A 13,508-nucleotide genomic window follows, 5' to 3' on the forward strand; every position below is an offset into this window, starting at 1 on the left:
AAGTTGGGTGAATTTTCAAAGGGCCATGCACGTAAACATCGGGACTTATGTATGTGGTCTGGCCCTGCACGCACCGCGCGCATTTTCAAAAAGGCTCGCCACACATGTAAGTCCCGATACGTGCACAAGTGCTGGGCCTTGAAAAAGAGGCGGCTGGTGGGGCGTGTTTAGGCAGGGAGGGGTGGGACAGAGGCGGGCCGGGACAGCGGCCATTAGCTGCTGATCCGGGGAAGCGTGCGCCAGCAGCCAGCCGGCATGCGGAAGTTGCTTCTGCTCCGGAGCAGTAAATAAAAAAAAAAAAAAAAGAACGGGGATAGTTAGGGTTATGTTAGAGGTCGGGGGGAAGAGGTAGGAAGAGTAGGGATAGGAAAGTTCCCTCCCAGTCCACGCGCATGTTATAAAATCGTTGCGTCCATGTGCGTGCGCCGGAAACTGCGCGCACGCGCTCCTTTTAAAATCTACCCCGGTGTCTACTAACTTTGCACAGCAGGATGGGTGCAGTTTTTGTCCATTTTTCTTGGTAGAGGAGCTCAAACTCATGCAAGTAGATTAGGGATAGTCTGAGGATTGCAGTCTTCAACTCTTGCTACGGATTTTCTGTTGGATTCAGGTCTGGGTTTTGACTGGGCTACTCAAGGATATTTACCTTCTTACTGAGCAACTCCACTATTGCTTTTACTTTGGGGCTGATGCAATAAATTTGCATAGAAAGCGGGCGCTGAATAGTCAGCGCCTGCTTTCTTAATGCACTTAATGTGTTTAGGATTATTGTCTTTCTGAAAAGTGAATCTAATCCCCAGTCCCAGGTTTATGGCATACTGGAACAGATTTTCCTCTAGGGTCTGCCTGTACTTTATACCATCCATCTTTCCTTCAGTCTTCACAAGCCTCCCTGTCTCTGCTGCTGTAAAACATCCTCACAGATCCTTTGTCTGATGTAGCGTGGTGGTTTTTATGTTCTTAACATTATGCTGCTACCATCATGCTTTACCTTAGGGATAGTGTTAGCAGGATGATGTGCTTTGTCTAACTTACGCCACACACATTGAAACCAAAAAGTTCCACTTTCTTCTTATCAGACCACAGAACATTCTCCCACATGCGTGCTATGTTCCCTAAGCGTTTCTCTTGTAAATACTATTTGGTACATCATATGGCTTTTCCTTAGCAGTGGCTTCCTTCTTGTCACCCTCCCATACAAGCCATACAAGCCATACGGGCCGCCTCCGACCCCGACCACGAGGCAGCCCCTGCCGTCTTCCCTGAGCCGCAGACGCCGACGACATCCTCCGGCCCTTCCTCCGCCTCCGAGGGGAACGCTGAGCACGCACAGCCAATCAGGGGACCGCCCTGATTGGCCTTTAAATCTGAAACTCCCGCCGACCGAGCCCTCTTCATCCGGACGCAGCCCTGCCGAGCAGAGGGGGGAAAATCGGTGCTGGGCCTGCGCGATCGGCGCCGGAGACCCGCCGGGGTAAGGCCCAACTTATTTCACCTACCCACGGCCGCCTCCGACCCCGACCACGAGGCAGCCTCTGCCGTCTTCCCTGAGCCGCAGACGCCGACGACATCCTCCGGCCCTTCCTCCGCCTCCGAGGGGAACGCTGAGCACGCACAGCCAATCAGGGGACCGCCCTGATTGGCCTTTAAATCTGAAACTCCCGCCGACCGAGCCCTCTTCATCCGGACGCAGCCCTGCCGAGCAGAGGGGGAAAATCGGTGCTGGGCCTGCGCGATCGGCGCCGGAGACCCGCCGGGGTAAGGCCCAACTTATTTCACCTACCCACGGCCGCCTCCGACCCCGACCACGAGGCAGCCCCTGCCGTCTTCCCTGAGCCGCAGACGCCGACGACATCCTCCGGCCCTTCCTCCGCCTCCGAGGGGAACGCTGAGCACGCACAGCCAATCAGGGGACCGCCCTGATTAGACATTAAATTTAAATTGTGAGACACCCAAGCGCCGCGCGCCTAGCGTCGCGCGCCGAAGGAGCACGACAAAGGAGCCTGCTCCTTTGTGCGCTCCTTCGTGCACTCCCGTTGTGCACTCCCTTTATGTTCTACAACCTCATTAAGTGACTACAACCTCATTAAGTGACTACAACCTCATTAAGTGACTACAACCTCATTAAGTGACTCAATCCTCCTTGACCTCCCCTGAAACCCCCCACCACCCTAAACTCCCGACCCACCCTCCTCCATCCACCCTTCACCCTATCTATTGAAATCTTCTATGCATCGCTATACTAACAAAACTCTCCACACAACATTATACAGTCACGCAGCAACCAAACAGGCTCTCTCGCACAACAAAAACACACGCTATGGATCTAACACAATGCATTCCCAAACTTCCTCACCACTACAACCAATACCACCCTCCCAAATTCACTCCATCCACTAGACGTCTCACCAAAATCCAAACTAACCCTAAAATATACTTTAATACCCTCACACTCATCACTCTACTACTCATCAATGTACAGTCTATCACCAAAAAAATCCCAATCATTCATGACCTGCTCTCAGACTACCACCCAGACATATTCTGCATAACTGAATCATGGCTCAAACACACTGACACAGTCCTACTCAATCAACTGCCCAGAAACACATACAACATATTCTCCATACCTAGGAGCAAAAGAAAGGGAGGTGGACTACTATTCCTAGCCCACAAAAAACTTAAATTCTCCTCTTTCCCCCTAAACCTACCCCCTCCTTTCGAGACTAACCTATTTAAATCAAAACATCTACAAATACTCCTCCTCTATGCTCCTCCCGGCTGCCTACAACACAACCTCTCCCCCCTGATCGAAGCCATCACATCACACATCAACCTACAAGAACCAGCCATCATACTAGGAGACTTCAATCTCCATATTGACACCCAACCAACAACTCCCACCTGCGAACTCCTCCTATCTTCCATGACAGCTCTCGGATTCTCCCAAATCATTACCACCCCCACTCAGAAATCTGGGCACACCCTTGATTTAATTTTCATTAACAATAAAATATCTGCAACTGAATCACCCACTACTACTCCAACTCCATGGTCCGACCACTACCTCATTCAAGCCAAGCTCCAACATCAATCGAACACAGCAAAAACAGACTCCTGCTTCATTGAATACACCAAACCTTGCTCCAGTGAAGACCTAGCAGAGCTACTCCCGGAAGCACTAAAAACAATCAACCTACATGATGCCAACTCAGCTACAGACTCCTGGATCTCCATCAACGCTGACATAGCCAACACATTATGCCCCACAATAAAAAAGGAAATCAGATCATCTACTAAACAAAATGCTCCTTGGTACACCCCCGAACTGAAAACATCCAAACGAACGCTCAGACAAACCGAAAAACAATGGAGACGAACACCTACACCAAACCTGAAAGACAAATATAGAACACTTCTACACAAATATATAGCTGACCTCAACACAGCAAAGCGCAATTTCTACACATCCAGAATTCATGAATACCAATTCAACCCGAGGACCCTCTTCTCATACGTCAAAGAACTCACCAACCCAATCCAGAATGACACAATGCCAAACTCCAACAACATCTCCAGTGACAAACTAGCTCAATTCTTCAAGGACAAAGTCGACAACATCATTGCCAAGATTCCCCATTCCCACAACGACTCAACAAATATCCCTCCTCCCATCCACATTTGGACCCAATTCACTCCTGTTGCATCTACAGAAATTGAACCCTTCATCAAAAAAACCAAACCAGCATCCCACCCCGTAGACTCCATCCCCATCAAAACCCTAAAACTCATCAGAGAGATTATTGCCAAACCTATAACCCAAATCATCAACCTATCCCTCGAACAAGGAATCTTCCCAGACAAACTCAAAAACGCCATCATCAAACCTATCATAAAAAAACCGCAACTCGACAAATCTGATCCTGCAAACTACAGACCAGTCTCCAACCTCCCATTCCTAGCAAAAATCATCGAGAAAACTGTCAACAATCAACTCACAGACCACCTCGACGCCCACAATCTTCTCCATCCAACACAGCACGGCTTCAGAAAACTCTACAGCACAGAAACTCTCCTCCTCTCCCTCACCGACACCATCCTCAGAGGCCGAGACAGTGGCAAGACATTTCTACTGATCCTCCTCGATATATCAGCCGCATTTGACACCATCAACCACAGAACTCTCCTCACCAGACTTAAAGAGATCGGTCTGCAAGACACTACACTCAACTGGTTCAAATCATACCTCTCTAACAGATCCTTCATTGTCAAGACAAACTCTTCTGAATCCTCCCAAGTGCCCCTCACCCATGGCGTCCCTCAAGGTTCTTCACTATCCTCGACCCTCTTCAACATCTACCTCCTCCCACTATGCAAATACCTCTCTGATGCCAACCTCACCTACTTCGTTTATGCAGACGACATTCAAATTCTCCTCCCCATCACCAAATCCATTGAACTCACCATGGAAAGATGGAACAAACTCAGTTCAAATTTATCTCAACTGCTATCACAACTATCTCTCTGCCTCAACCAAGCCAAAACAGAAATCATTCACATCCAGGACGACCGTCCCGCTTCCCCCCTCGAGAGCACCCCCTCAAACAACACAGGAAGCGCAAACAACACTGGGATGCCAAACTTATCAAGAACCTCACTCACACCATCCACAAAAAACCTAGGAGTAACCATCGACAGCCAACTCAACTTTAAACGACACATCTCCAATATAATCAAAGATGGATTTTTCAAACTTCAAACACTTAAAAAACTCAAACCTCTCCTCCAACCGCTTGATTTCCGAACAGTACTACAATCAATTATTTTCTCAAAACTCGACTACTGCAACTCCCTCCTCCTTGGACTTCCTGAAATCCACATCAAGCCCCTCCAAGTTCTACAAAACGCCGCCGCCAGAATTATCACCAATCACAGAAAATCCTCCCACATCACACCCACTCTCAAAGACCTCCACTGGCTGCCCATCACACAAAGAATCCAGTATAAAACCCTCACCCTTCTTCACAAAAAAATAAACAACAACAGAATGGTCTGGCTAAACAACAACATCCAACCATATTTCACACAAAGAAATCTCAGATCCACCAACTCAGGTCTCCTCTCCATCCCAACTCTTAAAAATGCTCACCTCAATACAACACGCAAACGAGCCATTACAATAGCTGGCCCTACCCTCTGGAACTCCCTCCCCCCACAGCTCAGAAACGAACCCTCACCGCAAGTCTTTAAAAAACAGCTCAAAACATGGCTGTTCTTGAAAGCATTCCCTCCTGAACCCCAACATCCTATAATAAACGCTCTTGAAAGCCTTACCGCATAACTTCTACTCTGCATGATCGCATAACCCCTCCCCCCTTCTCTATCCTCCCTTTTCCCTGTCCCCCACCCTTCTCGTAACCTCCCTCTTCCCTGTCCCCCACCCTACTCATAACCAAGTCATATTGTACATATTGTATATAGGCTATTTGCCATTTCTATATACCCACTAATATTTAATTTTAATTTTATTCATATGTTACAATGTTCCTTATATTTATTGTTTAATCAACTGTTCTCTTGTTACAATGTAAAATAGGGCAGTTCCGGCTCTATTCAACCTGTTTTCTGGAAACCGATGTGATATCTCGATCGAATGTCGGTATACAAAAGAAATAAATAAATAAATAAATAAATGTTGTGGAGTTATCTTGAAATTGTTGAAGTGTCAGCATCTTCTTCTGCCTCAGTCAGAGATACCTCTGTAGTTCTTTTCAAGTAAACTTAGGCCTCACAGTGACTTTCTACAGAGTAAACATCACAGACTTTCTTTAACCCATACCTATTGACTTTGGATGAATAGCCTGAAGTATCTTGGTGATGATAAACTGTTTCTGCTTTGCAGTTATGGACCTGACAGTCTCCCAAGAACAATTTAAACACATTGACATTTTCTTATAGCCTTTCCCCAAACTGTACCTTTGAATAACATTTTTCTGAGTTTTTTTTCAGCAGCTTCTTTTTTGGCATATTTTGACTTTTGCTTGATATTCACTTCATATAACTGAAACAGCATGATACTTTATCCAGGAGTTTTCAAATTAGCTCAGATTGGACACAGGTGGACTATAACTTTTTATAGGCCTTAAGTCATTTGAACCTGAGCTAATTTGTGTTTCCTATGACAAAGGGTATGAAGACTTATGTACAGTGGACCCTCGAGTTACAGCCAGCCTGACATTCGACAACTTGGGTTACAACCAAAATTTTAGTTTTGAGTTACAACCTGAATGCCGGCCAAGGCCATGTGTATCCGCTCGTGCGTGCGGTTGCTTCTAATTGGGCATTTTTTTTCATGTCAATCGCGTTTATTTGGGCTTGGTGGGTGGGACTTCTGCTCTGCTGTTGCAGTGATTGGCTGCTGCTGCTGCCGATGAGGCCTGTCCATCTCAGGCACACCCAGAGCTGCAAATGTTCACAGGAGAGCGCAGGCAGACCCGGCACAGCATTGCAGCAAGCAACAGCATCACTGGTGACCAAGGAAGCTTCTGTGCAGCAGCAGAAAGGGAGTGTAGCACTCAGCTGGCTACAGCAGGGTATCAGGAGGGGAGGAATGAGTATGCTGGGAAGGGGAAATGAGTGTTTGGGGGCCAGAGGTGTGCTCTGAGGAGGTGGGGAGGGGGGGAATCCTCCCCCTCCTCCCTTCCTGCAAGCCAAAGATGTCAACTTGAATGGTGAGTAAAGTATAAAATTGTTTCTGGTAGGCTGGGCACATTTTATAACTTTTTGGTGAGTACAATAGGAAAATTATTGGTGTTTCTGGTAAATTAGACATATTGTTCAACCCTTTTTTATTATGAAAAGGTTAGGTAAGGGATGCTTTGGGAGGTTCGGAATGCATGATGGGAATTTCCATTATTTCTTATGGGAAAAATACCCAACTTGAATTACAACCAGCCCTCGCGAACGAATTGAGTTCGTAAGTCAAGGGTCCACTGTAACTGACTGTTTTTATGTTTTACAGTAATTGCTTTTTAAATTTTTCTATAATTGTTCTTTCACAATGAAAGTGTAGCATATGTTGTATAGATCAGAGAAACATATTCCTACTTTAATGCATTTTAATTTGTATTTTATAGACAAATGTAAAGGGGGTAAAGATTTTTACAAGGTAATCTATGTTCAAGGAACTGTGTACATACTAGAAAGTTATCAAAATGAAGACTGAGTGTTGCTATAGCAAACTGCCAAATATATGGGATTCTCCATAAATCATTCATTCAATAAGATAACAATTGTAATCCTGAAAGTGCTTTAATTCCAAATACCTTCCCCCAGATGAGGAATGACTTACAGGAAGTCTGTGGTGTTTATTTTGCAGTTTACATTAGATAATCTAAAATCTACTTTCATGGTCTAATTCTGATATTTATATATGGTAGAATGGCAGGTTTAAGTTTGGCCTGCACGTGTTTTTTTGTTTTGTTTTTTATGTTTGGTGAAACTCTGCATTGTTCCATTTAATGCACCTCATCGGTGTTTGATATGTCATGTCTAATTATTGTAAAGATTTAAGTAACAGCCATTGATGCTTTATACATATTTTTAGTTTCTTGAAATAAGAGCATATGTTATGACAGGAGTTTATTGAATCATTGCTAAAATACCTTTTTTCAAGAATCAGCCTATTTGTAGGAAACTGTATCTGTTAGATATTTTCCTTATACTAATGATGATAAGAGAACTATATCTGTATTAAAACATCAGCTCTGCAATTTGCTTGTTTTCATAGCTATGCTAAATATGGTATTTGGGGAGTTCTTATAATTAGCTGATTACATTCTTCCAAGTTAGCTAAGGGACCTGTATGGTCTTGAAGTTCATCTAGTACATGGACTTTTTGTGATGGCTCCCCAAAGCAGAAAAATATTATCTGTAATATTCTTTTAATGATAGCAGTTCACTGCAAAGGTAACAATTTTCTTCGTATTACATTGCATTTTTGTGATGCAGTGTGAGCTTAGCATTACATAAAACAGTATAATACAAAGGTCTTTCACTACTATGGAAACTTCTGCTGTGTGAAAGGAAAAGAGGTTTTCTACTTAGTATAAGGTACTAGAGCAACCACTGAGGTGAAGGCAGGAAGAGCAGGACTAAGGAGGAGTGTTGGGACCAAGGAATTGGCATGCCTGGAGTTCTCAAGCAAAATATGCTTGCATCTAAGACCAATTCCTGGTCCTCACCTCCCTCCATCCCCAGTATTTCCTTCTCATTCTTCTCCTCACCCCCATGCTCAGTCCTCTCACCTACTCAGTTCATTCATGGACCCCCTTCTTACCATCCCTAGGATCTCATCCCTGTACTGAGACTTGTGATCACTTTTCATTACCTGATAAACATACATTATTCAGACTTAAGCAAGTTTTTGAAAATCTACTTTATTTTTATAATGTAAAATAAAAAGAAGGAAATGTTTGTTAATGTGTTTCAGAATTTTCTAATTATTAACACAGAATCTACCCTAAGCGGCTGCAGGAAACTTTAGGCCTGTGCTTTAAACTTTCTGTTCCCTGTTGTTCGACGTTACAGAGGTTGGAGGGGTTGGGACACTGCACTAACAGTGCTTAGGGGCAGCAAAATCCTAAATCCATTATAAGAACATAAGACATTGCCATGCTGGGTCAGACCAAGGGTCCATCAAGCTCAGCATCCTGTTTCCAACAGAGACCAAACCAGGCCACAAGAACTTGGCAAGTACTCAAACACTAAGAAGATCCCATGCTAACACTAAGAAACGTAGGGGGTGAGCCAGGATCAGACAGAGCAAAAGAGGATCATCATTAGTGGAAGACACCAAGGGTTGACAAGAAATGACAAAGGAAGAAGCATGAAAGGACCAGAAGATGAAATGCCATATAAGAAACATAGGAGACTTCAATATATGCAAACTAGTAATAAAAGCATATGTATTTCCTTGTAGAGCTTATGAGACCTGGGGAGGAGAGAAGATGAGAACCAGCTCTGTTCTATGTTAACTATAGAAGATAGAAAGCAGTACAGGAAAGACAATTAGAAGTCAAGTCATGAAATAACAAGGGTATAAATTGGAAGTTTAATTGCAGTAAAGGAGAGGAATGGACTTATTTCAGTGATACTGAAAACTGAAGATGAGAATAGCATTTTTAGACATGTGTAAAGAGAAACAAAAATGCAACATGATTTGATATTTGTATCGAGAATGTCTGTATATAAAAATCCTAAATAAATAAATAACATATTTCTGGTAGAGGTTGTATGTGATAGCAAAGAGGATCATCTAAGAATGGAAAGAGTACAAGGAGAATGGTAGGTACATGACCCCCATCCTTCCCCAGCTTCTGCTTTAGGCAGAGATAGAATAGTAAATAGAAATGATTGAAGTAGCAGAAGAGAAACGAGAGGGTAAAAAAAAAATGTTGGCTCTTACCATAATCTCTTGTTCCAGACCTTCTTTTCTACTGAAAATGCTTGCCTCTCATTCATTAGATTATACCTCTGGGGGATATGAATATCTACTTCTCCTCTGTCTATAGGTCTTGAAGTCTCACCTCATAGTTTATGATGCACAGACTGGTGCCCTCCTCTAGAATGCCTCTACTATGTCAGTATCCCTCCAGATATGTGGTCTACAGAATTGGATACAATACTCCACATTAGATTTCATTAATGATTTATGCAGAGGTATTACCACCTTTTTTCTGTGATTATACCTCTCCTTATTCACCTAACATTCCACTGGTTCTCCCAGTGTTTTGTTACAATATTTGGTTACTGAGATCATCAGATATGGTTGTTCCCAAATACCTCTTGTGCTTGGTGGTTGTCGGTACTTCACCCCTTATATGCTCCTCCCCTGGATTTCTGTACTCCAGATTCATGTTGTGGCATTTTCTTTTCCTTGAAATCAAAATTCCCAGTGATAACACTTCTCAAGCTTTCTTATATCCTTCTCCATTACGGGAGGTACCCATAATGGAGAAGGTTTTAATGGGTAATGATTTAGATGGACTGAATCAAATCACGGTGAACCTAGAAGATGTGGTAGGCCTGATTGACAAACTGAAAAGTAGTAAATCACCCGGACCGGATGGTATACACCCCAGAGTTCTGAAGGAACTAAAAAATGAAATTTAAGACCTATTAGTAAATATTTGTAACTTATCATTAAAATCATCCATTGTACCTGAAGACTGGAGGATAGCAAATGTAACCCCAATATTTAAAAAGGGCCCCAGGGGCGATCCGGGAAACTACAGACCGGTTAGCCTGACTTCCGTGCCAAGAAAAATAGTGGAAAGTGTTCTGAAACATCAAAATCACAGAACATATAGAAAGACATGGTTTAATGGAACAAAGTCAGCATGGCTTTACCCAGGGCAAGACTTGCCTCACAAATCTGCTTCACGTTTTTGAAGGAGTTAATAAACATGTGGATAAAGGTGAACCGGTAGATATAGTATACTTGGATTTTCAGAAGGCGTTTGACAAAGTTCCTCATGAGAGGCTTCTAGGAAAAGTAAAAAGTCATGGGATAGGTGGCGATGTCCTTTCGTGGATTGCAAACTGGCTAAAAGACAGGAAACAGAGAGTAGGATTAAATGGACAATTTTCTCAGTGGAAGGGAGTGGACAGTGGAGTGCCTCAGGGATCTGTATTGGGACCCTTACTTTTCAATATATTTATAAATGATCTGGAAAGAAATACGACGAGTGAGATAATCAAATTTGCAGATGACACAAAATTATTCAGAAGAGTTAAATCACAAGCAGATTGTGATAAATTGCAGGAAGACCTTGTGAGACTGGAAAATTGGGCATCCAAATAGCAGATGAAATTTAATGTGGATAAGTGCAAGGTGATGCATATAGGGAAAAATAACCCATGCTATAATTACACAATGGTGGGTTCCATATTAGGTGCTACAACCCAAGAAAGAGATCTAGGTGTCATAGTGGATAACACATTGAAATCGTCGGTTTAGTGTGCTGCGGCAGTCAAAAAAGCAAACAGAATGTTGGGAATTATTAGAAAGGGAATGGTGAATAAAACGGAAAATGTCATAATGCCTCTGTATCGCTCCATGGTGAGACCGCACCTTGAATACTGTGTACAATTCTGATCGCCGCATCTCAAAAAAGATATAAATGCGATGGAGAAGGTACAGAGAAGGGCTACCAAAATGATAAGGGGAATGGAACAACTCCCCTATGAGGAAAGACTAAAGAGGTTAGGACTTTTCAGCTTGGAGAAGAGATGACTGAGGGGGGATATGATAGAGGTGTTTAAAATCATGAGAGGTCTAGAACGGGTAGATGTGAATCGGTTATTTACTCTTTCGGATAGTAGAAAGACTAAGGGGCACTCCATGAAGTTAGCATGTGGCACATTTAAAACTAATCGGAGAAAGTTCTTTTTTACTCAAAGCACAATTAAACTCTGGAATTTGTTGCCAGAGGATGTGGTTAGTGCAGTTAGTATAGCTGTGTTTAAAAAAGGATTGGATAAGTTCTTGGAGAAGTCCATTACCTGCTATTAAGTTCACTTAGAGAATAGCCACTGCCATTAGCAATGGTAACATGGAATAGACTTAGTTTTTGGGTACTTGCCAGGTTCTTATGGATTGGCCACTGTTGGAAACAGGATGCTGGGCTTGATGGACCCTTGGTCTGACCCAGTATGGCATTTTCTTATAGTTCTTATGTTCATAACCTCTGGATTATCAATTATATTTCAGATCTGTGTCATCTGTGAAATTGCCTTTCCTTCCAGCCTTTCTTCAGTATGATTTATGAAAACCTTGAGTAGAACATGCCTCACAACTGATCTCTAAATTGCACCCCATTGGTCACCACCTTCTTCCAAGAGTAAACTCTGCTGCTTATGTAACCATTTGCTAATCTAGTTTGCCACTTTTGTATGCAAACCCCATAAGTTGCCAAGTTTGTCTTCATTGTGAAACAGTGCATCAAAAGGCACACCTGAAATTGGAGTACACTATATCATGTTCTCTCCCCTCATTTAATTCTCTGGTTAAAGTCAAATTCTATCATTCAGCAACAATCAAATAATGTTATATTTTCAGGTTAATTTATTAGGAGAATACCGATTATCTTTAGAGTTTCTTCTCTTTTTTTCCTCCACAGGGATTCTGCCTGTGGCGTTATAATTGGGAGCCATTATGGCTTACATTTGCTGTTTGAATAAAACATTAATATAATTGCTTTGCTTTATTGGAGATATATTTAGTGACTTAAGCACTGGAAATCTTAATTAGAGGTTAGATTACATTGTGAAATGACATGTTGCTAGTATTGCACAGACATGCAATACTAGTACATGGTGTATTTAATGATTCATGCAAAAGAGAGAAAACAGTGCGACTTTTTTTTTCCAGAGCTTTCCAACATGTTTGTATTTATCCTGTTCATGTTTTGATGTTGTATTTTCTGCAACAGCAACAAATGTAGTAGCCTATAAATAAATATTCAGTTTATTCTGACAATTTCTGAAAAGGACTCTTGATTGAAAAAGTATGTTTTCACAACTCTTTTGCAAACAAAATCTAAACATTTTACATATGTGCTTCTTATTTTTTTACAGGGAAGCACTTTCCAAAAACGCTAAAAAAAAGGTAAAAAAGAAACCAAGAAGGCGTTCAGACAGCTCTGGGGGATACAACCTTTCAGATATTATTCAAAGTCCACCCTGCACAGGTTAGTGAGAGGAAAGAATAGTGCAAGGCCTGTACAAAAGTTGTACAGTGTGAGCCTAAGATTCTGTGATGCCTAAGGACAGTAGCTAATGTTTGACTCTACAAGGTCTACAATACACTAGTTCCAATAAACTGCTAGAAAAGGAATGCAGAGCCTTCTTTGAAGAGCTGCTACAAATGTGGTATTCCATTTTAGTACAAATGTTTATTTTGAATAGCTAGAAAAAGTCTCTGTAGTAAAGTTTTTTTCTGAGGGAAAACGGGTTACCCGTCTCAGAACTGGATGACATTATCCTCATGGCACCGAACACAGCTTCTTCTAGAGATTTCTAGGATATTATTCAACTCCACTAGGAATACGCAGTAGTTCCCATACAGCTGCTTGCAAACAATGTACGTCATTCTAAGATTTTCATGGTTTTCCATCGGACACACTTTTTCTTCACAGAACAATTAACTCTAGAAATCGGTCATTTTGCCTTTTTGATACCTTTTTAGCATATCTTACTGATTTTTTTCTCTTTCCTTCTAATACTTAGTTAATTTTCTTATTATGATGAAATTATTTTTGTTTTTATTTTTGATATTCCTGTTTCTTTATTTTTGATATTTATGCATGGCTTCCTGCATGGCTCTGCATTCACTCCTATTTTCATTGATTCCATTTTATATTTTTGACAATGGCAGAGAGACCAGCAGCTTCAAATAATGTATAAACTGTGGTCAGAAGATTTCCTTTACAGACCTCTATGTAACT

The 13,508-nt window shown here is 42.2% G+C and overlaps 1 protein-coding gene across 2 annotated transcripts in view; it reads left to right on the forward strand.

Annotated features, from left to right (window-relative positions):
• The window catches only part of IBTK (inhibitor of Bruton tyrosine kinase), a 263,811-nt gene that overhangs the window by 195,947 nt on the left and 54,356 nt on the right, over positions 1 to 13,508 (forward strand). For both annotated transcript variants that reach the window (XM_029595548.1, XM_029595549.1), the window contains one exon: positions 12,640 to 12,752. In XM_029595548.1, coding sequence (XP_029451408.1) covers positions 12,640 to 12,752 — 113 coding nt within the window. The remainder of the gene's footprint in view (positions 1 to 12,639; positions 12,753 to 13,508) is intronic.

This window comes from Rhinatrema bivittatum, chromosome 3 (genome assembly GCF_901001135.1).
Source record: "Rhinatrema bivittatum chromosome 3, aRhiBiv1.1, whole genome shotgun sequence".
Taxonomy (NCBI): Eukaryota; Metazoa; Chordata; class Amphibia; order Gymnophiona; family Rhinatrematidae; genus Rhinatrema; species Rhinatrema bivittatum.